Below are 27,590 nucleotides of genomic sequence, written 5' to 3'. Positions count from 1 at the left end.
CTAAGAAAAATTATTTCAAAAATGTATACGATCACATTTTTGTACAGTCTCGGAAAGTTTCAACGAAAGGCCCTGACAGATCACAATTATATCATTTATTCGGCTGAAATGTTGAATCGTTTCGAGTGCACCTGCGTTTAGAAGTTGTGCGATGGCGCCATCGGTGCAGCACGACGGAAAGCATGCGAACTATTGGAAGAGCATCGCGTTCGTTTGTTCCCGTCGCTGTTCGTACACAGCGGTCAGAGACACTAGAGCTATTGCCGTGGGGAGGGGGTAGTTTGTGTGAAAGAGGAAGGAGGGTTACAAAGCTGAGAGGGGATTACGTTTGGTTCTCGTCGCTATACGAGTTGTGGCGGAGAGGAAGAGAGAGTGAGCGAGAAGCATTGCCAAGCGCTCACAGTATGAACGTCCAGTGGCATGTTTCAAACACTCAAAATGCTTGTAGTTGGCGCGAGGTTGTAGTATCGTCGAAACGACAGAGTAGTTTGTACGTATTCTTGGCACTTTAACCAACGGTCTTGACATAGCGTGCGGTTTCTGTTAAGTCATATTCACTTGAATTTTACGGAACAAGCAAAAGTGCCACACGATAACTATAACAGTGTCCTATTTTGTGTAACCCCAAGTAAAAGTGGAGTGAAGTAGTAGTGTGCAAAGGAGCGAGGCAACGCAAGATAAATTCGAATATTTCTTTTTTTTTAAATGGTAATGGCTGTTGCACAATCAATGGAAATTTTCATGTGAGAAGGAATAGGGAACACGATGAAATTGTATTGAACAGTAACCGGCATTAGCGTGCGTTTCTTCGACATCAAACGGATCGCAAATACGACCTGATTCACATCCTCTGACAAGAGTGAAAGAAAGGAATGTGAAGAACTGCAGACAGGCTGGAACTACTTCGAAAACTAATCAATGAAATGCGCAGACGAATCAGGCTCACAAGAATCGTCTGTGTACACTGTGCATATCCACGTACATTGACACGGTGCTGAGAAAAAAAAACATATTTTTATAAAAGCACGTCGCGTCTGATGTTGAAGAGGAAACGTGAACTATGTAAAAGCGGACGAAGTCGAAAAATGTTTCTATAAAAAGAAGTGATCGAACCGTAATGTAAAATTCTGTCTTTCGGAGGCAGAAGGCAAGAATGTAAAAGGAAGTGAACCAAAAGTGACACGACAAGAGGGGTGAAAGTGTGTTTTATAACGAATTCAGTTCTTTTTTTTTACGGTGCACGGAAAACAGTGTGAGAACTGTGATGTTCGTATAAATTTTCGAAAAATCTAAAGTGATCGGTAATATGTTCAAACGAAAGTGTTACAATAATGTAACGGGCATTGAAACGCGCTCTGATACAAACGTGCGACCACGATACAGTCTCAAGGCAAGATATCAACAGTAGAATTTTCTTCAACGGGCAGCTATGTTAACGGTGGAATTCCGCTTGAGAGGAATCTGAAGGCGGGGACTCTGACGTCACTCCGCTCATGATAATGAGGTATTCATGATGGCGGAGTAGCGCGCACGCGTTCTGTGTGTACGTATGCGCGCGTGCGTGTGATGTGCGTGTGATTCCATATTACATATATGCATATACACAATGTATGGTATACATATATACGCACACACATGCATCTGTATGTACATCATATACACGTAGCGTATGTAATGTACGCGTGAGCCTGTATATGATCGTGCACGTTAACAGATCATATGTGTGTACGTATGTATATACATATATGTATACCATACATGTAATATGAAATATGTATATAATGTATATAAACACACACACGCACAGAGAGAAAGAGAGAGAGAGAGACGTATGCATGTATATACACACGCGCTACACACATGTATAAATCCATGCGTGCGCGACTTCGTATGTGCATATATGTACGTCATTTTCGTTTGTATAATATGTACATACGCGGCGTGCACGCGTGTGTGTAGCGCATGTGTATAATCAGTGATGTGCAATACATCCCTTCTATTTCCATTCCACTGTAAGTCCGTGTGTATCACTGCTGCGTTCCTTCTCTTTTACCAGTCGAACCAACCTCTCTTTATCTTTCACGAAGCATCTGTCCTTCTTTTTCTCCTATCGATATAAGCGTGTACATGGCACGAGTGAAGTGTGTTTGTGCGCATAGATATGTGCTTCTGTTGACTGGTCGGTGATAGAGAATTTTGGATGGATTTAGAGCGCAGTGAAATATGCCAAGGAGACGAAATGGGGAGATACCGCTTCCGGACGGGTGGGATGTCGCGCAAGACTTTGATGGGAAAGTGTATTTCATCGATCACAATACAAGGAAGACAACGTGGGTCGATCCAAGAGACAGGTATGTCAGATTTATACGCTCGCCTTTGCCGTATACACACGTAGACGTAAACGAACACGCGGCAACTAAATATACGTATACCCGCCACATACTACGTGCTGTGAGAATTTTCTACGTTCACCGCCGAATCTCTTCGAAAATCATGGTATTAGGTTTTTTTTCGCGTATCAAGCCGGTTATCGCAATAGTGCGTATGAGTCACGAGAGATCAGAACATGTCGAAATGCAAAATACTTTTGACATTAGATTACCCTCGTGAGAGCGCCCCTTGGGTTTTTCGCGTGTGTGTTGTACTACGTGTACGTGTATATTCATACAGCGAGGACTCGCCGCGCCCGCATTCCAGTCGCCAGGGCCGCTACGCTGTCGGTGAAAAACTCGAGATATCTGGTGATCAGGGTCGAGCTGTAAACAGAATTATTATTTGCCTCTTGTATCTTTACTTTTGCATTTAGACAATTCCGATTTTTCTCCCTGCCTCGTCCAACGAATATGTCGCAACCGCATCGACATACAATGTCTAGATTGTTAGGAATGATAGAATATTGAAAACACAATTTTATTAGTTCTAGAGAAAATTTCTCTTGAAAAATATCACGTATCCTTATCACATACATACGTATACGTATACTATCATGCAAAATTCCATTCTTTCTAGTATACATACCGTATACTGTATGAAATATAACATTACCATTCGACGCTTGATTAAAATTATAGTAATTTTTGGAATACCGCAGCTGTTGATACAATTAAACGTTGTATTGCTAATGTTAAACTATTTTTCTTGTCATTTTAATTGACTGATATTTTTCTGACAGAATTCACATAATCGTATTTCCCTGAATTATTGCGTGCATTCACGTTGACGTAGATTGTAGATCCAATTCTACGAATGTACGAATTCTTCTTCGGCATGTATTATATCATTCCATATGTTGTTTATGATATATATAATATGTACGCCACCTTACATATTGCATATTACATATAAATAACATTGAGACGTTGTTTCCCAAATCATATTGTACGACGATCTTTTAGAACATATGACCAAGAAACTTCAATGTTATTCCAAGCGTCGGAAACTGGGAATGATTTCAATTATTTCTCACGCACACCACCTAGGTTAGGTATTCACATAGATATAACTTTCACCTGTATACACACCGCTGAACCGTGTAACTTGAACTCAAAACGTTTCACAAAATTTTACGCATTACGCGTGTAATAAGTTCTACCTATCTGAATTGTTCACACTACATATTTAATGCCCGTGTGGCGGAAACGCTTGACAAGCTTACGCACCTGGCATGCGTTAAATGCCGTACAGGCATTCCTAGTGCGGACAATTCAAACCGGTATAATTCTAGATGCATGCTAAATTTTGATAAACGTTTCAAGAAAAGGAACCTGCTGAATTATTAAGGAAAACGATTATATAAAATATTATACTGTACATGTACGCATGTGTACACGCGTATAACCTTACATTCCATTTAAAGATGGGCCGGCCGGACAACGTGGTCAAATAATACGTATCTAGCATGTACTTTTAAATCAATTTTTGCTCGATAGTTTGTCATGAAAAAAATAGTTTTTATTAACATTCAATTCCACGTTTCGTCAAGAAAGCTTTTTTTGTCGGGTACATTGAAAGGATACTATTTTTATGTCAATTCCTTAATTATTTATTCCCTAATAACCTTGACATAACCTCGATAATATTTAAAATATGTACAAAAGTAATTTTCGAGTATCTTTTTATTTTATCATTTCTTTGGCTATGCGTACCCTTGTATATTCTAAAAAGCGTATTCTTTAATTCTCTGTAAATTTTCTATTCATCACAATTGTGATCAAAACATCAGAGGAAACAAGTTTCTACTGCTCTGAATTACTTTCAGTTCGCCCGCTTGACCTCTTCCCCGACCCAGTCATTACCGCATAGTGATCCAGCTTGAGAAATTTAGTGACAAGTAGCAAGAAAATCAACTTTTTCATATAGATCTGTTTATTTGTTATGGACTTTTGTCATCAAATCTTTTCGTGGACTAATGCCATTTTATTTGCGACATATTTCTCAAAAATTATAAAATCGCTCTCACCCTGGAAACGGGGCACAAGTTATGATTATATTAAATTATTATAATAATACGATAAATATTAGGTGCATACAAAATTTATTGTTTTCCTTATTATTTTATTTATTGTTCTATGTAGATTTAAAATTACGACTAACAATTCAAATTCGGCTATATTTAAACGCGGTGTTCTTCGTGATAAAAATGCTTGATTTCGTTTATTTCCTGTGGCGTTTCGTTGGTCCAGTTTCAAAAATGAATTGTCTCACTGTGTATAACCGCGTGCGTACTGGGTGACATGGCGCTTAGATTGTTAATTCTGATCTCTCCTGCATTTCTCAGTGTGTCACAACCGAGATCGCGAGGCCTTGTCTCCGCGAAAGCTCTTTACATTTAAATTCATTTGGTTACTATACTATACTTAAGACCTTAATTTACTTTCTCTTATCAATTCTAATTGCCAGTATCAAATCCGGCACGGTGCATTTTTAATCCCTGAACTGTACCATCTTTAACCCTTTAAGTGTTAGCAGTATATTTCACGACAATGATTACAATAAATATTTAGTAAATGAAATAAAGATTTATCTAAATGTCTTATCTCTTTTGGGCACGGTGGGATTAAAATGGTCCCATCTTTTTAATGTACAGTATTGCATGGTGCGACATTTTTAAATCCATCTCGTAGCATTACAATAGTTTCTTCTGTGTTCATTTATGAACCCACGTGGCACGGCGAGACCATTCAATTCTCATTCTATAACAACAAATTGAATTATTATTTTACTATATTTTTATTTTATTATATGTCTGTGCTTTCAATGAAAATATACTAATTCTGTTCAATTAAAAACACGACAAAATTTCTGTGCAACGTGGGTCCATTTATTCTCTGAAATCCAGTATCTCAAAGAGTTAAACGGTGCATTGCGATGTAGTTTATGTTTAATCAAGTTTAGGCGCGGCAACTTGCGGTTGTGTTCAATGGAACCTATTAACTTATCACATGTCCTACCAAGGAAAATACTGTAGTTAACTAGTTGTTTACTTGACGAGCTTGAACGAGCATTGTTTGTTAACTTACGGCCACATTTGATATATAAAAATTGTAAAAAAATTAAGAAAGACGTGTATGCTAATTATAATCGCACTGGACACACAAACGTAAATAAAAGCTAGAATTCAAAGAAAAGCTGGCATTTAAAAAAAAAAACAAGCAATAAAGTTCGCGTCTTCGTACAGGCTGAACCGCCAGCGCGTCGCGTTCGTTCTGCTACCGCGCTTACTCGATTCTCGCTTCATGTTTTTGTTATCACCTTTGAATCTACCGTGGGGAGATCACAAGATGAGCCCTGGCAGGAATGCGATGACGTACCGGTGAGAATGTGGGTACGATTGGCCGGAGACAGAGCGTACCTCCTAGTCTTGTACGCATTTTCGACTAGGCTACTGTATTGGCCGATACGGTCGCACATATACACACGCATACTAATCAGATCGCGTGACGGGCAGAGACGAACAGAGGGAATTAGAGACGTATGGAGGAACGAGCGAGATAGTGCGAATCGATAGCCAGTAGTGGTAATCGATGTGGTGAAAGAGCGTAGCGTCTAGGAAGCGTCAGAGGTGGGGATAGAGGAGCCTCATCTTGTGATCTCGCCATGGTACAAACCGAACGAAAGTGTTGCGAAAGTGTACGAACATTTCGTGTCCATGGTGTTCGTCTGCCACCGAAATTTCGACAGAGTACCAAGAAGTTATTCCTATGAAATTTGAAACTTGAATTCTGTAACTGAACAATCGTGAACATAACCTAGAAAAATTAAATGAATCGTTGGTTACCGCTCAAGTAATTGTTTGCTAAAATTCTGGTACAGCTTAACTAGCGCGATACAATTTTTAGGCACTTTTTAGGCACGTGGAAGGGTGTTTCTTAAAATTGTTTGTTAAAACTCCTACTCGCGAACTTTGCCATTTTATTAGGTTATTACTTATGGTTTTATAAAAGTACTGATAAGTCACACGTGTAGAGGGTCATTTAAAGTCGCCGAAGGGTTGATCAGTAGAGGAACATAGAATCTTGGAAAGAGAAGATATTTTCTACACAAGTGTCGAGGTGTACGACTTTACATGTATTTCATGGTCGCAAGTATGTATTAAAGGTCCGTGCTACCTTGACTGGATGGGTCATGGTCGCGTCGAAGCCTGCCTTCTCTGCAAAATAGAGCATCTCATTTTTACCGAGCAGTATTAGAGCTACCTGCGAGAACTTTTTAAATTAAAATTTATTTATATTCTTTTGATAAAAATTTTCCATATTATGGGGATTTGACAATGGGTCCACAAAATTTATTTATATTCCTTTGATAAAAATTTTCCCTGTTATGGGGTTTGATAATGGGTCCCCAAAATTTGTTTCTGTTCATCCGAAGAAAATTTTCCGTGTTATGGGGTTTGATAATAGATCCCGAAAAGTCTCGAAAGGCTCGATAATCTCAGAAATCAATTTTTCTCTATTTTTTTAAAAAACCGTTTTAAGGCAAAAGTATTGAAATTTAAAATGTACTACAGAATTGTCAAATCCGTTTGACCTTGGCCTGATGGGTCGAGGTAGCGTCAAAGATAGCGATATCTTTCGAAGCTCGTAATTTATGATCATTTTCATCGAGAAAAGATTATCAATTGCTATTTTGGAAACTTCTCGTTGCCGGTCGTAACATGTACTGCATAGACACGCTAATTATGGCGTAACTCTGACGAATTTTTGTCAGAGGAATGAAATAGTTGATGAAATATAAACTGTCTTTAATTTAGTAGAATAAATTCAAATTTAAGTAAAAATGCTTAAATTATAGTGAAGGACGAGAAGACCCCATAGAATTTAATAACAATATTAAATATTTTTAATAAGACATAATTATAGTAAACTTTAAATATGTTTGTCATAAATGAATGGAATTTTTAAACAAATAATTTGATAAATTACCTTAGGTATAACGGTATAATATTTTTTGAGAGATCTTATTGAACAAAATATTTGTGACATCAATATTGAATTTATTAAATATAAATGCAGGAGTTTAAGCTTGGCACCGATTAAAGCGAGAAAAGGTGTCCAAGGTGCGATCTTGCACCGATAGGACTTCGACCTCGACCAATAGTGCTTCGAAGTGCACAAAACGGAAAGTCAAAACCGAACACTAACGTGAACTCGAACGCAACCGCTAATACGTCAGAGTAGTCGCAGCATGATTTTGTTGCAAGCACCTGGACGAGTTCACGATGCAGTCACAGCATTCCGGCCACATAAACGTGTTTTTATTCGGGAAGCGGTTGCTGGACGAAGTTACGTTATATGCGTGTGGACAGCGTTTTACGAACTTTCAGAGACTGTCCGGAACGCTAGATAGAAAAATTCATCCGTCGGTTGGCCCGCTCGGTATCTGATTTGCGATACCAGATTCGATTATCATGATTTATACCGAACAAGTACCTGTAATCCTTCCTAAGGAGATTATAATACTTCGTTAGGGATTTCTACATGATTTTCTCGTATAATCCCATCGAAAAGTATTAGAATATTTGCAGGAAATTCAATAAATGAAATCTGATAGGCAATTCTTACAAATTTTTTATTTTCGTAATTGTTAGAATTTTGTAAATTCATTTCATAGTTAATTATATTAAACTGTAACAAGTACATGCATACAGTGAGAAGCAAAATTGAGTCATCGATATTAAAATAGCGTGACGTTTTTAAATAGTTCTTAAACCTAAATGCCTTGAGTGACATTTTGAAATCTTTGATTTATTTTTTGCTTCCCACTGTACATATTTTAAGTGGTAATTTTATAAAAGAAAATTAAATATTCTTTCCATTGATATATCCACCGTGCTTTTTAATTTTTAATTACTTCTGGTTTTATTAGTGTTTTTTGTTTATTTGTGATACTCTTCGGAATCGACGTGTAATAAAATGGATAATAAATGGCTAAACTAATAATTGCGTAATTGACAGATATTTAATATATACTTTCGGCAATATGATACAATTATTTAAACAGAATTAAATATTATAATTTGTTCTAAACAAGCATCCTATTACTTTTGATGGCGGATGTACGTCGACCAGTTTGGTCGGCTACGTCTTTTGAACCCATCAATATCGTTGGACATTTATCTAAAACTATCGGACATGTCCCGATGTCTGAGAGATCTATCTGCAACCGGTGATAAAAGAGCGGGCTATCTCCTTTCGCAAACCACACTGTTTGAAGCAAAAGCGAGAAGTCAGATACGTTCTGGTTTTCGCAACGGATGAAGTATCGTCTCAGTCGTCGGTGAACCTCAACGGCCAATAATCACTTCGTGTTCACCGTAGTTAGGCACTTATTCTTGCGCTCGTTGCCTCTTCTATAATTCAGCGGTTATCTAAGTTATTGTCTTCGAATGTTTCTTTCCAATTTTCGGAGGCAAAAGGAACGATTTGCAGCAAGTTACGGTTTCGTTTAGGCTCTGAATTCTTCGAATAAGTAAATGAATCTGCTATTACTGACGAAGATGGAGTGTCAAAGGGATATTGATCTCTAAAAGCGTGGTTTCAACACACGTGAATGTTTGTAATATTGTCAACAAATTTAGCCAATCCCATAGTCGGGGAAGAATATTTTTCTAGATTTTAGAAGATTAATTTAAATTGAAATTTGTACGTTTTAAGTTGAATTTTTATTTTAATGAGTTTTATCATAAATTTTTAATTTAATGAGTGAAAATAAAAGTTAAAAGTCCACTTATAGTCTATGAATATATATTATTTTAGTTAAATTCGCCTAAAAGAAATTTATATAAAATCATTGATAAATTAATAGAAACATCGTCAGACTTGACATAATTAATTTATATTTTTTAATTGACCAATAACAAAAAAATTCTCTTGCATCACTTTCAAAATAAACGATCTATTTTCTTTTATCTCTCTGGTCACTTTATTTGCATCACTTTCCCAAATTTTTACCTGAAATTTAATTTTCTTTGCAAATCATACATCGTTGATTATAAGCCATAAGCAACTAAACCACGCGTTAGAATCCTTTACCAACTAACGGGTTTACCGATGCGACGCACAGTGTGGTATTAGCGCCCGAAAAGCCATGGGTGTTTCCTGTGAATTTGCTCAATATTCAAATAAATATAACTTTGTTCTATATTCCAATAAAGATAACTTTGTTCATTTATTGATCTCTTGCCGAGAGTTCTTATAATATCGCATTGGTTTTCCGATAATTTTGCTTCAACAAATAGAGAAAATGCTTTTAAATTTTATATAGCTGCTTTTGATCATGTTGTGCTGTATTCAAATCGACTTTCCTATACTTCGTAATCTTCTTCGATGCTATAGACACATCTGTCATACCGGAAGCTCTAAATTACTTATACAACTATTACATTAAAATTTACTATTATTAACTATTATATTATATTTTGTAAATATTTTTATCTCTGTTATAAACCGTATATTTACAACATAAGAGAAAAAGTTTTATAAACATCTAATATTATAAAAATAATATTATAAAATATTATAAAAATATATAATATTATAAAAATTCTAAATAAGTCTATATAATAAAAAAAAGTCTAATTCTAACTATTGTCACGCCAAATACCGTACTATGCGTTTTGCCTCGCGACGCGTCTCGCGATTTGTTCGTCGCCTATCGTGCACCGAGTGCAACGTGTCGAGTATCGCACAATTCGTTTCATCCGCTGCATTATTACAGCGGAGGTAATTGTCGGAAAGCGCCGAACGAACATCTGTTGTAAAATCGCGTAAAGCCGTATTTCCATCGTCATTTTCGCGCGGCTCTTCCGATCGCTGATCGAACCTAATAAACTTCGCGTTTCCATCGGCACAGGCCGGCGGTTAACGAGAGTAGGCAAAGACAAACGAGTCTCTTCAGTATCATTCGAGAAAGGTATAGTTCCACTTCAGAAGCGCGGAACTGTTTAGATTCGTTTCATGTCCGATGGCGCTAAATACGAAATGAAATCGTGCCGGAAGGAGTGTACATATTTCTCTTACTATAGCAACATATGGATTGCTGAGATTTTTCCAATTAACCCTTTGCGCTCGAGCGGCGACTCTGAGGCACGGCTATAATTGTTACAGGACGTTTCAATATAATTTTTATATTATGAAAAATTATTAAAAGTATAACTGTTGTTCGGTGAGTTACAAGATTCAATTTTATAATAAAATACATTTTGTCATGTAATACAGTTAAAATGGCTTCGATTGCAAAGGGTTAAAATGATTCCAAATACGATATAAATCGTCTATTGTGCACATAACCTTGCTTTTGGAGAACCCGTTCTACTATAAGGCGTCTCTTATACGGTTGAATTTCTGTTTCTGGATTGCCGTCGACTGTTCTTTCCCACTAATCCTCCTTGGTTGACGTATCTATCAGGGAACTGGTTAGTGGCAGTGACATTGAATCGTTGTGGATCGGTCGGACGGTGCTTTTTCTTCTTTGGTCTCCGTTTTTATATAGAATCGTGAATTGATCTTAGAGTCATTATCAGCGTCGTTGTCCTTATCAGCCCACCTGACGTTACTGCATTCTCGTTGACCGAACTCGAGGATCCATTCGGTGCTATTCGGGTCTTTCAACTGCAAAGAAATAAACTGAAATGTGTTCGATTCGTGAGTTCGTTGTACGAGTCCGATTACACCATGGAGAATTGATTTATACACAACGCTTTCCTTTCTCTTTACATTTTTCATCCGAGGGCATTGCAAATTCGACAAACAATTATCCTATCGATTGTGAACAAACCACACGCATTGTACGTGTGGTTACATGGAATTGCATTGGTGTTACACTTCGGCTATCTGGCTTTGACCCAACTGCATTACTTAAACTCTCGCAAACGCGTCCTCGTACTTTCATCCGTCTTCTTAGACCTTACATGCCACGGCGGACGACCGCTTTATCATCGATGCAATGAAACAAAATTAAAAAATTAATTCCTGCTTTATAGTACTCGAAAATATAGTACGAAAATATAGTTTTAGTTAAGTGTGAGAGGTACCTCAAAATTCTATGTTTCAAGTCCTATGCTGCAAGTGCAGCAACCTCGCTCACATGAAAAGTCATTTATTATTTCAATAAATTCCACTAAACTGTACTTCGACACGTCGGTCATCTACTGCAATCCTTTCCTCCCACATAATATAAATCATCCGCACTGTGAATCACGTTCCGCTTTCAAAATATAAACAAACGATAGAGTTTTGCAATCCACGGCACGTTATGTTGTCCGAACAGCGGCAACCAATTTACAAATTCCATTATTGTATTTCGTGTTAAGAAATATTATTATTACATTGCAATTCGTGGCCTCGTTGTAACTTATAATTTATAATAATAAAAAAATATATATATTGAATGTTAGAGCACGCTGTCAGAATCGTTTGCGCCGAGCAGTGTGTTCCGAGCACTCCGAGTGCGAGCGCGTGCGGCTCGAGACTGAGACCCGAGATAATAATACAATGACCATCGCGCCAGCAGTGAATACCACTGCCGGCGTGACGTGACGTGATTTGACGTGTCGTGACGTGACGTTACGTGCGAGACGCGGTCGTGCCTTTTGCAAAGCTCCTTTTTCGTTCGTATTTTGGAAAAAGTAATTATCCTCGCGTATTTAGCTTTTAAAATAAATTTAAAGATGCCCTCAGAAATTAGCACTTGCCGAGGACACTTCGCGATCGTCTAAACCTTTGCACTATAGTGGCACCTCTCAGGGGCCAATGAAAATTGTTATATCGTTTGCAAAATAATTTTGTCTAGTAATTTTTGAACAGCATGCCATGAATAATTGAAAATTAATCAACATAGAAATCCTCCGTTCAGGTTTATCCGACTAACGAAAATTTTCAAAATTATCACGTAAAACGAAACGATCGACAACAAAATAATAAAATTGAAAAATACTTTCTCGTTCCTGCAACGAAAATTTAAACAATGCGGAAATCTCAGTTAATTCATAATTAATCTCACCGCAAGGAATCTACAGATTCCTACGCCTCCGAATGACTGCATCTCACAGCAATGCAATTCATTTAATAAAATAGCTGTCGTTCCATTTAGGTGCAAATATTTCTTTACGATCCATAACGCGAATTATGAATGCCTATAGGCGTGGGTTTCGAAATGCTGGAAAACTCCAGCCTAAGTCAAACGCTAGCTGCCGGCCCGGATAGGAGTAGAGCAGTGGGACTCCTGAAAGCTTAGGTCGATACTATTAGAGATATGTATCTATCGTGCACGTAGCGTGCATCGACCGCAAGCTTCGCCAGTGCAATTGTAACGCGTGGTATACATGTATATATATGTATATATATATCTTATATACGTGTGTACACGTGTGTGCGTAACCATGATAAAACTCTGCTCCGGTACTCGGAAAAGGGGGTAGAGGGGCATTCACGGTTTCTCCTACCACTCTCCAATTCATACCGATCATACTTAGTTCTCGCGATTTCCTACTATCCCGGTTAAGCACCTACACGCCCCAACATGGGGATCGGTCACGTGAGTTCACCTCGACCTCGTTGATCCAACCGCGCGCGCGGTCGGTCGCGCTGCCGCCGCGACACTTTACGTTGGAGATACAACATTTAAGTTTTACATCTGTCACTTGCTAACAAATACCCGTGTATCTCCGTATCTCCGCGTGTCTCGTGTCGCGGAGTCTCGTGTCTCGTGTCTCGTATCTCGTATCGCCTATGTAGGGTAAGTCCGGGATAGTTCGATCATCGAGAGAAAGAGCGAGAGAGAGCGAGAGATCATTCTTAATATTTCGCGATCGGGACGGGAGAGAGTTCTGATATTTGTATGGAAGAAAGGGTTCAATCGACTCGTTGCAGTTATAATATCACATTAAGAATTATTGCAAAAGTATATTTTTAACTCCTGACAAACTTTAGTACAGCCAACATAACCTGATAAACTTTAATAATATTTTTTTTAGTAAGTAAATTCATATTTTGGGAATAGCTCTTCCAGCTTTAACTTTTTTCTTGGATAAATAAAAGAATTATTGATTTGTTTAGATATTTCTTGTGTTAATTATAAAGTTGACATTCTTCGAAACAGAACTGTAGTAACGAAACAATTATATTTTCGCAGTTACAATGCTTGAAAATATATCTTCCTTGTCTCCGTAGCGGAGCCCTCGAATTTGAAGAATTTTAAATGGCTCCGCTGTGGAGCCCTCGAGTTTTTACAATATTTTATGGCTCCGCTGTGGAGCCCTCGAGTTTGTAGAATTGTAAATGGATCCGCTGTGGAGCCTTTGAGTAAAAATTGTTCAATTAAATTAATATTAATTTAGCTTTTTGATTTTAAAGAAAACGTCGAAAACCAGCTAATAAAATTTCGATGACAACACGAGAATTTAAAAATAATATTCTATATATTCTTCTACATATTTTTTGTTGTAAATATCTTGCTTTTTGCACAAGGCATATTCTAGATTACTATATTGCTATTCTAGATGACGAGCACTGTAAAAAACATAAAATATTACGATTTCGTCGCCAAATGTTGTTTGAACTATTCCGTAGTCACCCTTTACAATATCACATGTCTACACTGGATTAAAAATTCTCGCAGTTTGCACTATCTACCAGGGAAATTTGAAACACGCTCAGAATCGTCCGTACGCGCCTCACGTTTCTAAATTGGACGGAACGCTTTTAGCCGGGTTTTTACCGTTTTGGTAGATAAGCTGCCAATTAGCGAGCGCTGGTGTCCGGGAGCAGCGCGTTTGAAGTCCTCGTACCTGCGCGCAGGTGACGGTGGCCGGCATATGGCGGAGGAGAAATTCACGGCGTTACATGTGCTCTCGCGGCACGGCCGGCGGTCTTAAGGGCAACAAACGGCTGCGAAATTTTGTTCTATTCATGACAAATGAGGAAATGTGGTCTCGCGTTGTTCGCGCGTGATTCGTGACTCGACAAGTATGCATACGCCATTATGTATACATGCAGGGACAATCGCGCGCGCGCGCGCAGACAAATCGGCGCAGTAATGACGTTGATGAGACACGGTGGAGGGTATACAGCAGGGAGTGACAATTGGACACCCTCCATCGTAACGCGAAGGCCAAGCTGTGACTCCGGTGTGCCTCGGTCTCCTGGATTAGCTTGTCCAGAAAATTGAGGAGACCGAATGTCCTTTCTAACTTGAACTTCAATAGAACCCGCGAAATAGGCTGACGCTAGTCATCAACGCGTACGACCGCAAATCGCGGAAAGTGCACTTCTGTGTAGAGAGAGATGTTAGGGAGATGATAGGGAGGACTTCTCAGCCAAGCAAGCCGTCCTAAAAGACAGTAACCGAATTCATGTCGCAGGCAACGTAGGGTACTACTACCATGGTCGCGCTTTCATAGAGACCAGAATCTGCAACTTGGAGTCCAATTAACTGGATTCGGCGCATAACCTTAACATAACCTAGATTTTACCGGGTGGTAGTTCAGGAACGTCTTCAATTAGGCAGAAGAGCTAACTCCGCTGTTCTTCGAAGTCTCGAAAATCCGTGGGACCTTGCCATCGATCGGTTTATCGACAAAATGTTAAGCGAAGCCATAGTTTAGCCGTTCAGGAGCACCTAGAGTTCGCCTCTCGTGCCCGCCAAGAAACACCGCTTCTGCGACGATTTCCGCAGGTTCGACAGCGTTGAACACACGTTTTAAATAGCCGAGCTTCTTGTAATCCATTCGATGTAGATTTTAAACAATTTGATCGAATCGAGTAGAAAACGCTTTTATCCCGGTTTAAAAATGGAAGAATAAAACGCGCATTTCAGATATATTTTATTGTATTATTTCGGAAAAAGCAAGAACGCATTGCAAGCACATAAAAGGCACATTTTGTTCTGGTGATTTTTCACTGAAAAATGCGCAACGATCAGACCGTCTAGTTGAAGTTGATGAGAGCTCTATCAATACCATTATCGATTCAGATTGTCATAGCATAACACGTGAGTTTATAGAGAAACTTAATGTATCGCATACATGCATTGAAAAAGATTAAAACAGCTTTGCTATGTCAAGAAACTCGACTTGTAGATCCTCCATCAGCTTAAGGAAATTCATTTAATTATTATACAGAAATTCAATCATTTCTGAAACAATTAATTACTGGCGACGAAAAGTGAATAGTTTATAACAACGTTAATAAAAAAAAAATCGTGGGCGATGCAATAAAAACCAACCCAGACGATACCAAAAACTGAGATTCGGCAAAAAAGATTATTCTGTCGATTCGGTGGGATTATAAAGGAATTCTGCAATTCATAATATTCTTCATAAATAATCGCTTGATTTTTTAATAATTAATAGCATCGATATTGCACGCGTATATATGTAAGAATTTTTCGGTATATCCTGTAGTAGTACATTTTCATAATTTAATCTTTTTTTGCAGCAATTTTTCATGAACACATCGTTAGACAAGCGTTTTCAAGCAATTATTTCTTAATTTGCAGATTTACGAAACCTCAGACGTTCGCGGACTGCATTGGGAACGAGCTGCCACTTGGATGGGAGGAGGCATATGACAAGCATGTGGGTGCATACTACATTAATCATGTTAATCGTGCGTATTATTTTTCCTTTTTACACGTTATTATAAGCTATAACAAGACTACACGTTTCCACACGTTTACGACATAGAGAAGCGCGCGGCGCATTTGCAAAGAGTAACGAAACACGGATTACGAACGCGGCCAATCTTTTCTTGATCTGTACATTGGGCTTATGTAGAACTTGTACATAGGAAGTGCTACATGCTCTTCGAATTTTCGACAGGCGATTCTACGCAAATGATTTCTTCATCAAGTGTATTTTTCTTCTTGAATCATCTTTTCCTAAAATCAAATTATTCTTCTTCATATTCGTGGAGATTTATAGGCATGTTGCTTAACGAAAAATTGAAACAGTTGCATTAACAAAAATACTATCCGCCATGATGAAGCAGAGCACGTGTTCGAGCTCCGCCTCGCAGCGAAGACTATGAAAATCGGCCACGGCGTGACCGTGTAAACCATCTCGCAATATTGAGCTACATTAGTTAAATTAAAATTGTTTGAACTGAATTTTATATCAGTTAAATTAAAATTGTTTGAACTGAATTTTATATCAGTTAAATTAAAATTGTTTGAACTGAATTTTATATCGGTTAAATTAAAATTATTTATACGAAATCACGTTATCATTCTTAGTAAACATAACTACTATTGCCTGTTGTAAGTTCGTGTTCGAATGAGCGTATCTTTCGGCGGCAGCTTCAACCGGGCATGTGCGACGCGATACTGGGCCTTCGGTTATCTCCGTTGATTATGCTGGTAGCTTCGACTAGTGAAGTACTGTTGTCGCGGTGACACCTGAGACACTGTCTGAGATGAGATCACTGTCCCGTTTGATTATTTCTGGCGGTAGCGTTTACAGGACACGGTGGCGTGTTCGACTATTTCCGTGTCGAAGCCGGGGATGTTCACAAGGACCGAAGGCCTCGATCGCTGTCTTTGTTAAGAATAATCGCTGCCGATAAAAATCGTTCCGAGATAACAAAAGCTGAAAGGTCAATGGACTTAGCTTCGCTAATGTAGAGGATTTAGGGAATTTATTTATCGATTAATGTTTCCCCGGGCTTACAAAGAATGGCCGGGGGTTCCTCTACTAAAATGTAGAGGAACTGGAGTATGGACCTTTTATGAACAATATGCCTAATGTTCTCTATGATTCCGTTTGCCTGAATAATTCGATGATCTGTTTACACCTGCTAACATAATATACTATTTGAAGACAGGGATGACCGGGTGGTTCAATTGTTCCTTCGATTTTCTGAATGACTGTCGTGCCATGGGCGCGCGAAACAGGTCAGGTCGGACCAGTGCTGGTGGCAACACATTTTTCGTGAAAGAGAGAGAAAGAGTTCGGGAAGGATGACCGGGCTCTAGGGTCTCTGATAGATTTACGATAGGGTCTTAGGATGCACGTGGCCTGAAGGATGAATGAGTAAGACTAAGCAGATCTAGTGACAGACAATGGCTGGACACCAGGTTGACTCTTCCGGCTATCGGGCGTCGCGGGCCGTCTGTTGAAACGATGTACAGGGTGTTCCAAAAGTTACTCGAAATCGAACGGAAGCTCGATACACTTTGTCGATACATTATCGACATATCGACTGTATATCGGCTTGCACAATAAAGACCAATGTTAGTTCTAATTTTTGCTATTAGTTTTCTGTAATTCCAATATAATTTTAGCAATGTTAATTACACAAATTCTAGCAGTATTACCTTGCACGTGTACGTTGATATTCATTGCAGAAAAGATAGTGTTTGAAGTAATCTTATTATATATTTTTCAGCTAAATATGTTACATATATAGAAATATAATAATATATAGAAATTACCTATATATTATTAACTTCAAAGAAATAATAGTAACTTTGGAATGTTCATTGTACCTCGCTTAGAAAAATGAAAAAAAGAACGTCGGATTTTTCCTCGTAAAATCGAGGAAAATAATTTGATATTGGAAAAGAATTGTTCAAGAAGAGAAAAGCTCGATCTTGAAGAAATACTCGAAAATATGTCTTGCAAAGAGTCGGTCGACGAAAATTTGGTATAGTATGTACTTCACGTCACATGTACAGATCAAGACAGCAACGGTCGTTTCATTTGTAAAGTTCGTAAAAGAATTTTAATTCTGACCCTGGGGGCAGAAGAATAAGCTAGACTTCAAACGGAAGGAGTGGGGGTAAGTAACGCGACGCGAAGACCCTCGTTGATTCGCGTCAGCGTTGACAGATGGAATACGAAAAGATGGAGGAATAAGTCGACTTTTGGCAAGGTTTTGCTTAGCAATGAAACGCATTGTGTTCGCACCCCTTGCATTGATTGCGCTGCTAAGTAAACCCTTTATAAATCTAAATCGCAGTGCTCCTCATATTTTTGTATTCTGTCTGTCACTGATTCGCACTGTGCAGTGAAATAAAAGTGATAACAGGTGGTTTAAGGGGAGTTTTAAGATTGTACCAAAAAAGTTAAGAATATTCTTCAGTAAGTATTTTTTCTGCTAATATTTTACATTATAATATTTACCGTTTATTATCAATTGTAATGTAAAAGGTGTTCTCCGTCACGCTTGCAAAATAATTATTGATTATTTATTGTCTCTTGCTTTGTATTAATTACAGACTCCCGAAAGTCCAGATTTGAGAAGGCAGTGGATACGACTAATAATAATAGGACATTTAACTCAACATTTCACTAATTAATAATTAGGTATTAAAAACAGCACGTGCAAGGATTAAATATATATATATATAGTATTTCAGCGATTGTATCAGAATATTGAACTTTATGTATAACAATAATAATAAAATAATTATTCTCCAGGGATTTGTGCATTTCTATTTTAATTATTTATTTAAGATAAAGTAAGTTTTAAGAAATTAAAATTGCTTCACGCATTTAAATATTGCTACATTATTACTATTATATTATTATATTATTTGTTATACCATTCTTCAAGGTATAACATATTTTCTTTAACGTTGCCTGTCGGTCTGGCACAAATCGGAGACAGGTAAAATCTCGGGGACGTCACGCGACGTAATAAACTAATTTATGCGCAAATATTACGGTTAAAACATGTCGTATAGTATTGTACGTTGGACGATATGTATGTTGCGAATTATCAAAAGCAAGTAGGAGGCATAATTGAATTATTGCACGCGTCCATGTATTATCATATTACTACATGTACGGATATTATAATACGTATACACGTACATGGAATAATTAAGTGCGTGCATTGTGCGTACAATATTGTGCCTACAGACACAATAGGTACGACGAATAAATTGCGAAACAAATTATTTATAGACACGTGAATCGATGCTTTGGGTTACCGTTTATTACAGGCACAGAAATCATCGCATTATTGTTTTTCGATGAATTTGTTTGTTTCAGAGACCACGCAACTCGAAGATCCAAGACAAGAATGGCGCGCCATTCAGGAGGCCATGCTTCGCGAATATCTCCAGACCGCACAAGACGTACTCGAGGTAAGTTTTCTGATCATTTATAATAATAAATCTACGTAGTATTGTTTAATGATCACACGTGATTTTACGATGATAGATACACTACACGATACAGTAAGTTGTACTTATGGATATTTAAGTGCAAAACTAAGTTTCAACGCTTCATTCGTGTCATTGAAACTTAAAAAAATTATTTTTTAATAATAACAGTATTACTGTACCAAATGGTAAACCTAATAGGAGACACTAGTGTCTATAATTGGTTATAATTAACCAGTAAATTCTCTAAAATTCTTGTGGCATATTTTTATAATTGTTGACAATCGGTGACGATTTTTAGTGCCTTATATGTTATTATATTTAGTGCATATAGGTACTGCTCGAGTATGTACATACCTATTGTAAAGAGAAGTTATGCACATAAGGTACGATCGAATACTCTTCGAATCAATCTAATAAATATTTCCCGCTTGACCCGTTCGATGGTCATTTAATTTTTTAAATTTCCATAGTATCAATGCGCTTTAAATAATTAGAACGTTTGCAAAATGAATCGTTCCGTCAATATATAATATTTATAACAAATTCGTGGCCACGTCACCTCCAGTCATTGGAAAGAAAAAAATTTTAAATTAATAAATGTACATTGATGCAAACAATTTCTCACACACCGTGCGTCGCGCTTGTTCTTAACATATTTAAAAATTATAACACACGATCGCTGTATACCCTATGATCGATTCGCGGCCGATATCCGAGTCCCCTAACCGCCCATAACTGAATTCGTTGAACCACTTTTGTGCACTACGTTCAATTTATGCAATCACCGTGGAATGTGGTACAAATCTTCCGGGCTGTGTGCCTCACTGCCAAGTTCGAAGTCATGAAGCAAACACCGGGCGAATAAAAACGTCAACGCGGATATTTTCTGACGAGTTTACGGGTTCTGCCCACGAATGACATATACGCGGCCCGCGTACTAGCCTCGCATTAACTAATATATTTAAAATATTTCGTCGCTTCGGTGTCCGATGTCGTCGCTGTCACTCGGCCGGGACTACAGTTTACGCGTGCTGCGATACGAAATATATTTTCCGTAATTTCTTGTGGGTACAATGTTGCCTTCGAAGCTTTCTGTTTCGCGGAAGGGTTGTCCGCTTGCTGGTCACATTTATATGAAAGTATTTCACTTGTGGATTCTGCAAAATAGAACGTTCATTATATATTGTATATAATATTTCTTCGACATACAAAAATACATTCTATGTGGTATATTTTGCACATCAGTATATATGTATAATCAGTATAGTATAAAAATAAGAATTCCTTTTAGAAAAACAATTATTGTTCTTCTTTGATACGGCGGTATGAGGAATCTCATTCTTTCGTTCATTGATTTAAATATTTAAAATCACCGGCCAGGTCTGTGCACCCCCCCCCCCCCCCTGTCCGCACATGCATCTGTGTACAGTCACATTGTCCTTCTCTGTTTACCACGTTTCTCGAATTTTTGTTCCTTTCTACCTCCCCCTCTCTCTCTCTCTCTGTCTCTCTCTCGCTTCCTCTCGCTTGCTAACGCTCGCCGGAGCCTTGCTCTCGCTTCATCATCCCCGCATTCTCGCTTCCTCTCGCTCCGTTCTGTTCCGCTCCTTTTCTTTCGTTTCTACAACGCTTCACGTCTCTCTACAGGGCACTGAGACGCGAGTGGAATTTTAATTGCCATTTATTTTTGCTCACTCAGCTCTCGTACCGCTTGTCGACTCAGGCGGACAGATACAAAACCGATTATGACACCGCCGGTGGAAGTTGCAGATCCTGATACTTTAAATCATAAGTTACGCTCATACCTTCGAGCCTTTTGCGGAAATCTAGATAAAAGTTCTCCAACATTTTTACAGAAAATCCTTTAGAAATCCGGCATTTATGCGCGAGCTTCACAGCTTGTCAAATGGTTGCTTGCGTTTTATGCAAATAAATATTTGTACGACGAGCGTTGTACTACACCGCATACTCTTGTCAGGTTCCTACAAGATAAATTATAAATATATTCAGTCAGCCATGGTGCCGCGTGTATAGAGAAGATTAATTAAAAACAATTTCTTCGGTCGACGAAGAAAATACAATAATATCTATTCGTTTGTTGTACAAAAATTCATGGTAACAGTGTTGACAATATATTTTTCATCCCATTTATGGTACATTTACAAATCCTTTTGGCTCAGATGGAATAGTTGAGAAACGAGATTTGTTTGTATTCTTTCTATAATTTCAAGTAGTAGTAAATTTTAAAAAATTGAGGAACTAATCCCTGTAGCATCTGTAAAAATTTCAGTCATTTATACCAGCTTTGAAAAAGGTGCTATCAAAGGTGTACAAATAATTTTGCTTCCCACCGTAGATGCAAATACAATTTTGGGAACGTTCCCGAGGTGTTTGGTGATATTGTCAAGACGAGCTGCTTCTAAAAATATTTTACTCATCGGGTAGAAGCAGCCGCTGTACATATTTAATATGTATACATAGAAAGTATGCGATCGCATAATAACGCAAATTAATTAAGCATCAGCTTACCTTTCGCATATGTTTCGCCGCTGATTAGCTCTAATCAGTCTTGGCCACCGATAACCTGTGTGAAATGAAACGAGAAATATCGTGACTCTCTGCAAGTAGAAATCGACACACTATTAATGTAAATCGCGCGGACTGACGGTGGGCGGCGCGGCGGTTCTATACAGGGTGTCCCGTTCGAATCTAAACGCGCGGAATATCTCAGAATGGATATTAAGTTGTCTTACAAATGCTATTTGGTACGATGGGGCACATTGGCTGGTGCAAAATTTTTAAGCAGGGATAACAGGGAATTTATCGCAACCCATATGGCATTAAATAGTAATATTTAATTCATACTAATAATTAATTTGGATAATATTAAATTCGTCTAATTTAGCTCGAAACTCTCTATTATAATATTACAAAGAACCGTATGTAATAACTGTCCTATTTACAGAAATTAACATAACCTTGAAATCGACCACTCCACTATTAAAAAAATATTCACACCAGACAACGTGCTTCATTATATCAAACAGCTTTTATAAAAACATTTTTTTATAACTCTCTATGTTAATTCTCCATACTAAATACGGACCAAATAAATCCTAGACTCGATAAACAATGTGGCAAAGCGACGAACTTTGTGACAAAATCAAGCTTTATATTAACAAGATGACTTTGTGTCAGACTTGAAATATTCCAACGAAAAAATCACTATTGCTTTTAGGTTATGGTAGCGACCTGAACTACGTGTAATACGTACACGTGCTTCGATATACCACATTAGAAAATATAATAATAATATTTCCTCGAGGCAGAAAAATCTTTGAGCAGCCGTGAATAATTGAAATTGAGCTGACAGGTCGACTTCATTATGAACAAATAAAGGAAAAATTTGTCAACTTTAGTACGACCGATGTCTTGACGAAAGAGTAAGCAGACAAGCGAGCGAAGCAAAGTAGGCAAGCTTGCCACGGACGATTGGAATGTCTCCCGTCCGCGTTCGCGTCCGTTCGAACCTTCTTCCCGCCCCTCTCTACACCCATCATCCCCCCGTTTCCTCCCATTTCCCCCCCGTCGAAATCCCCCGAAGCTCGTGGATTCCGTGGATCCCGCGAATCCCATGGATCCCGTGGAACACCCTGGATCCCCTGGGAACCCTATGCATCTACCTCGAGTCAGCGCGATCCATCCCGCGGACCACTTATTCCGACTCTTTCTTACAAGACTAGCGATTCGTCTAATTTACGGCATTTTCGAATCGTACAGTGTGAAATTAACGGGACTAATGACTTTTAATCAGAAGTAAAACAGTTTGTCGATCTATATACATATTATACAAATTGTTAAAGGGTCATCTTTGTTAAAAACAGAGTTAGGTCTATTTAAAATATTTTTTGAAATGACCTATAGTTTAGAAGATAATCGAGCGCGTTCCTTCAGATAGGACACCCTGTATAAACGAACGAAAAAATTAGCCCAACGTGTCGGCAGCCTTATTCTACGTGCTCATGCTGTCCGACGCCACGATCGCATTGTTCTCGTTAGCAATCAGACGTTTTGAATAACAAGGAAACTTTCTCATCAAGGATGGAACGTTAAGAGTACGCCGAGAGGGTATTGATCTGATCTCCGTGGCTCACAGATTCTTGTCCCAAGTCTGAATGCATCTTGAAGAAAAGATGCCAGCTCTACCCGTGCCCTCTCTGTCTTCTCCTTCTCCGACCTCGGGCCGCCTGGATCTTTCGTCCTCGCCTGATTCTTTCATTCTGTTTTTCTCTCCCTCTGTCCTTTTATCTCTCTTTTTTCTCTTCTCGCGCTATGCGACCCTTTTGGCGTAGTGGCTACCGGCGTTACGCTCGTAGGGCCCCCAGGCGACCCACGACGGATTCACGAAAATCCACGACGCCTGCCGATGGCGCACGATCCTCCCCGTACGGGCGGATGTGCCTCTGTCCTTCGATGCTACTCGGCTCGTCGCGCCGCGTCGCATCGCGTCGCTTCGTGTCGCTTCGTACCGCGTCGGGATGATGCTCCGTGGTGCGCGAAGAACGGTGCGCAAACAGCAAACAGCGCGCGGGTACGCGGACTGCGAGTACGAGTGCGAACATTGAACAGCCAAAGCTAACAGCGAACTGGGGAAACAGCGAAGCACGGTGTAGTGAATCGACAGAGTCGATCTACTCTATCGCAAATCGATCGATACACCTCTTCTTGAACAATTCTTAAACGTCGTTCATTCAAATTTAACGTTTTCGAAAATACAGATACCATGAAACTCGATACCTAACATAATCCTAAAATATTCTCCTTTCAAATTTCACCCGATACTGCTACGGATATCGTTAAACTGTGTAGATATTTTTTCATATTGAATTATTCGAAGACTACTGGATTCTACAGGTTCATATTTCATCTCGATTTATTTGATTCCGAGGAGAAGAATGCTCTTGTCCAACTTTTTCTCCGAGGTTCCTTAATGTATTTATGAATATGCATGCGTGGAATCCAGGGGAAAGAAAAAAAAAGGTTCTGATACAGCGACAACTTTTTTCACAATAGTAGGTTACGTCCCGTAATGTATATTGAATTAATAGAAGTTAATTAACAAGACACGTGTTATGTGTGTGTGTGCCGATCTACGGGATATAATATGCTAACTTTATCCGAGCTACCAAGAGATATTTATAAATCGTTTAAATCCGACTATACTCGATTCGCAAGCATTATTTATATTCGTAGATCTTTTGTTTATATCGCCAGCCTTTTGGCACCTCGTGCGAGATCAACGCCATCACGTTCGCTTTTTAGGCTCGAACGTTCAACGATTTTCGATCGTCTATTTGCACGGTTTAATCGAGAAATCGATTGTATTTCGAGTTGTGTGTTCTTCTACAAATATTCGAAACAATTTGCTTCGAAAATACTACGGAGGAAAATAGAGAGTGCAGTAAGGAGCACGACCGGCTTTACAGCGTTGTTGCTCACCATTTACCAGCAGCGTAGCTTTTCACATTCCTACGGCTCTCTTCCAGGGGCAAACAATGTTAACGACCACGCGAAGGGATCGGGATTCCATCTCCACCGGGCGATACATAAATAGGCCGACGCTTTTACCCAGCGACCAGATGTATACATACCCGAGTTATTATTCTCTTTTGTAAGAGACTATTTTTAGACAACTAGTGGAATTTCATGCTTTGCTCTTCTTTTTCTTCCTCCTTCGGCCTCGTCCTTTTCATTCCCCCGCTTTTTCTCTATTTCTACCCTGTCCTATCTGCATCTCGCTCGTGTACCTTCTCGCGCGTTCTATGTGTCATCATAATCGTCATTATTCGCTTGTCACTGACCGATGCCGGGACTTGATTTTCAAAAGAAAACAAGCCGGGTACCACCGCCTCGCTTACGGTTCGCCTTATTTAACCTTCATTCGGTCGACCAATCCGCAAAAAAAAATCGCATCAATCTTCCTGTAGTACGTTGACAATCGGCACAATGAGCATTCTATTCTCGTATTCTGTTATGTCTCGAGCCGAGCATGTTAACGATATTTGAGTTGAAATTGATATCGAATCGAGAACACCAGAACCAAAGTATTAGAAGAAACCTTCAACACCTTGGAATTCAATTGTCAAGCTAATAAATTGATTATTTTTTCAAAAATTAAGATTCAATATGAATTTAAAATTCTAAGAATCTATTACTTAAAATGGTATTTTAAATATATTCTCTATAAATATTACCTAGCTCTGAATATATCTTAGGTCACATTTTTACAGTGTAAACTTTACACTTTCGCAGAATTTCTAAATAAGTTATGCAGCTAATTACGGCAACTGAATATTCTATCCTTTGATTAAAAATAAATTAAGAGGAATACATTTGAAACCGGATCATGATATTTAGCTATATATTATGCTTATATACGCTAACCATATATCTGTGCACGCAACATCGGCGTATACTTGATCAAAGTTGCAACGTAGATCATAAAATACAGAAAACGAGTTACGAAGAAAACGAAAAAGAAATGGATCTCGGTCCATTAATAACATTATTCTGAATGTATAATTTACGGTCACGCAATCCACGAACTCATAAGATCCGCGGATCTAAGCGCAACGTACATAGGTAAACATTGCTATTATTATTATGTCGTCATCGACTGCTGATACCGAGTTACTAATCAGTTCGAACGCATTAAGATAACAGCATCAAGATCGATGTAAACATTTTTGAGATTCCTGTGTCATTAGTCGCTTAAACTGTAGCTGTGTGTGATAGGTATGTTCGTCAACCGACTACACAGGTGTGACAGATAACAGGTAACAGGCGAACGAGAAGATTCGGGTTTTAATTTCTGTCGTTTTACAATTTAAAAGATTCGTTAAATCGGTCTGGAAAATATATGGAGAGCAGACAGTGAGAGATAGGGGCAAAGAACCGATTTACCCGTCGTTGTTGTCGGTCTTTAATTGTTAATAATGCGAAAGCAAAGTCGGCGCCGCAAAATTTTTCACCATTTCTCTTTTTGGTCGGCGCGTAACGTGCATGCGTACAACCGCGCGGATACCTACGCGTAGAAGATAAATTACTACGGAATGCATTACTCTCAATAAATAGCGATAACCTTGGGCAAATGCGGCTTAAATGCATACCAGCTCACGAAACGATTATCTTGCTGAACTTTAGATTTACAGAGCACTAAAATCTCTTATTTTATTTTAATTTATAAATGTAAGAGTAAGAAATTTGTTCTGATATTTAACGAATGCTATTGTAATATTTGCTGCAAGTAACATATTGTTATAACTTAAAATTCAAATCGTTTAGACCAATTTTAAATAGTTGTTGCATTTTTTTAAATAGGCGAATATCGTTGCGAGTCACTACATATTGAAGTAATAATAAATAATAATAAATATAATAGTAATAATAAATAATGATAAATATAATAGTAGTCGTAAATAATAATAAAGACAATAGTAGTACCAAATAATGATTAATACAATAGTAATACCAAATAATAAATATTATAGTAATAATAAATGCATCTATACAATCCGAATAATCGTGAATTGAAGAATTAGTAAAGATTACGTAAACCTAGTATTGAATCTATTTTGCTTCGTATTTTCCATCCTCGTATTTTCGATAGGTGTTTTGGTGTATTACCTAACCCTACATTTTTATGGACGCGTCTTTTCGGAATGCCTCGGTTACATTACGAGTCCGTGTCCACGGAGACTTATCGAAATACCCGTTGTCGGAAAAACGATTACGATCTGTTAAAGATCTGTTTGGGGATTTTTTTTTGATTCTGGTACGGTTCTACCTGGTCGAAATGAAATCAAACGAAAACCCGTAAGATTTCTAGAATCGCCGGAGAAGCGTGTGAGGCAATTGCTCGCAAGTTAAGGCTTTTTGCTCGTCTGCAGACACCTTCACTCGCAACGGGGCATCGAGTTATCGGT

The 27,590-nt window shown here is 38.4% G+C and overlaps 1 protein-coding gene and 1 long non-coding RNA gene across 5 annotated transcripts in view; one reads left to right on the top strand and one right to left on the bottom strand.

The window, feature by feature from the left end:
• Positions 1-321: 321 nt before the first annotated feature.
• Positions 322-27,590, top strand: part of Kibra (WW and C2 domain containing protein kibra) — a 52,063-nt gene continuing 24,794 nt past the window's right edge. The window contains exons 1-4 of one of the 3 annotated variants that reach the window (XM_078187690.1): positions 322-1,504; positions 2,211-2,351; positions 15,994-16,103; positions 19,490-19,584. In XM_078187690.1, the coding sequence (XP_078043816.1) occupies positions 2,224-2,351; positions 15,994-16,103; positions 19,490-19,584 (333 nt within the window). In that variant the 5' untranslated portion in view covers positions 322-1,504; positions 2,211-2,223. Of the gene's footprint in view, positions 1,505-2,210; positions 2,352-6,080; positions 6,100-15,993; positions 16,104-19,489; positions 19,585-27,590 lie in introns of those variants that run through there. The other 2 variants (XM_078187692.1, XM_078187693.1) reach the window with 2 other exon arrangements.
• LOC144473639 (uncharacterized) lies at positions 21,009-24,206 on the bottom strand. Of its 2 annotated transcripts, XR_013494618.1 has the most exons (4): positions 23,760-24,206; positions 22,135-22,189; positions 21,957-22,059; positions 21,009-21,880 (listed from the first exon to the last, which is right to left on the bottom strand). It is a non-coding gene; the product is annotated as an uncharacterized LOC144473639 (long non-coding RNA). The 2 variants fall into 2 exon arrangements; XR_013494617.1 differs by lacking the exon at positions 23,760-24,206 and having other exon boundaries at positions 22,135-23,105.

The sequence above is a fragment of the Augochlora pura genome, chromosome 7 (assembly GCF_028453695.1).
Source record: "Augochlora pura isolate Apur16 chromosome 7, APUR_v2.2.1, whole genome shotgun sequence".
Lineage (NCBI taxonomy): Eukaryota > Metazoa > Arthropoda > Insecta > Hymenoptera > Halictidae > Augochlora > Augochlora pura.
The sequence above is the reverse complement of the archived record's forward strand: the minus strand, read 5'-3'. Positions and strand labels throughout refer to the sequence as shown.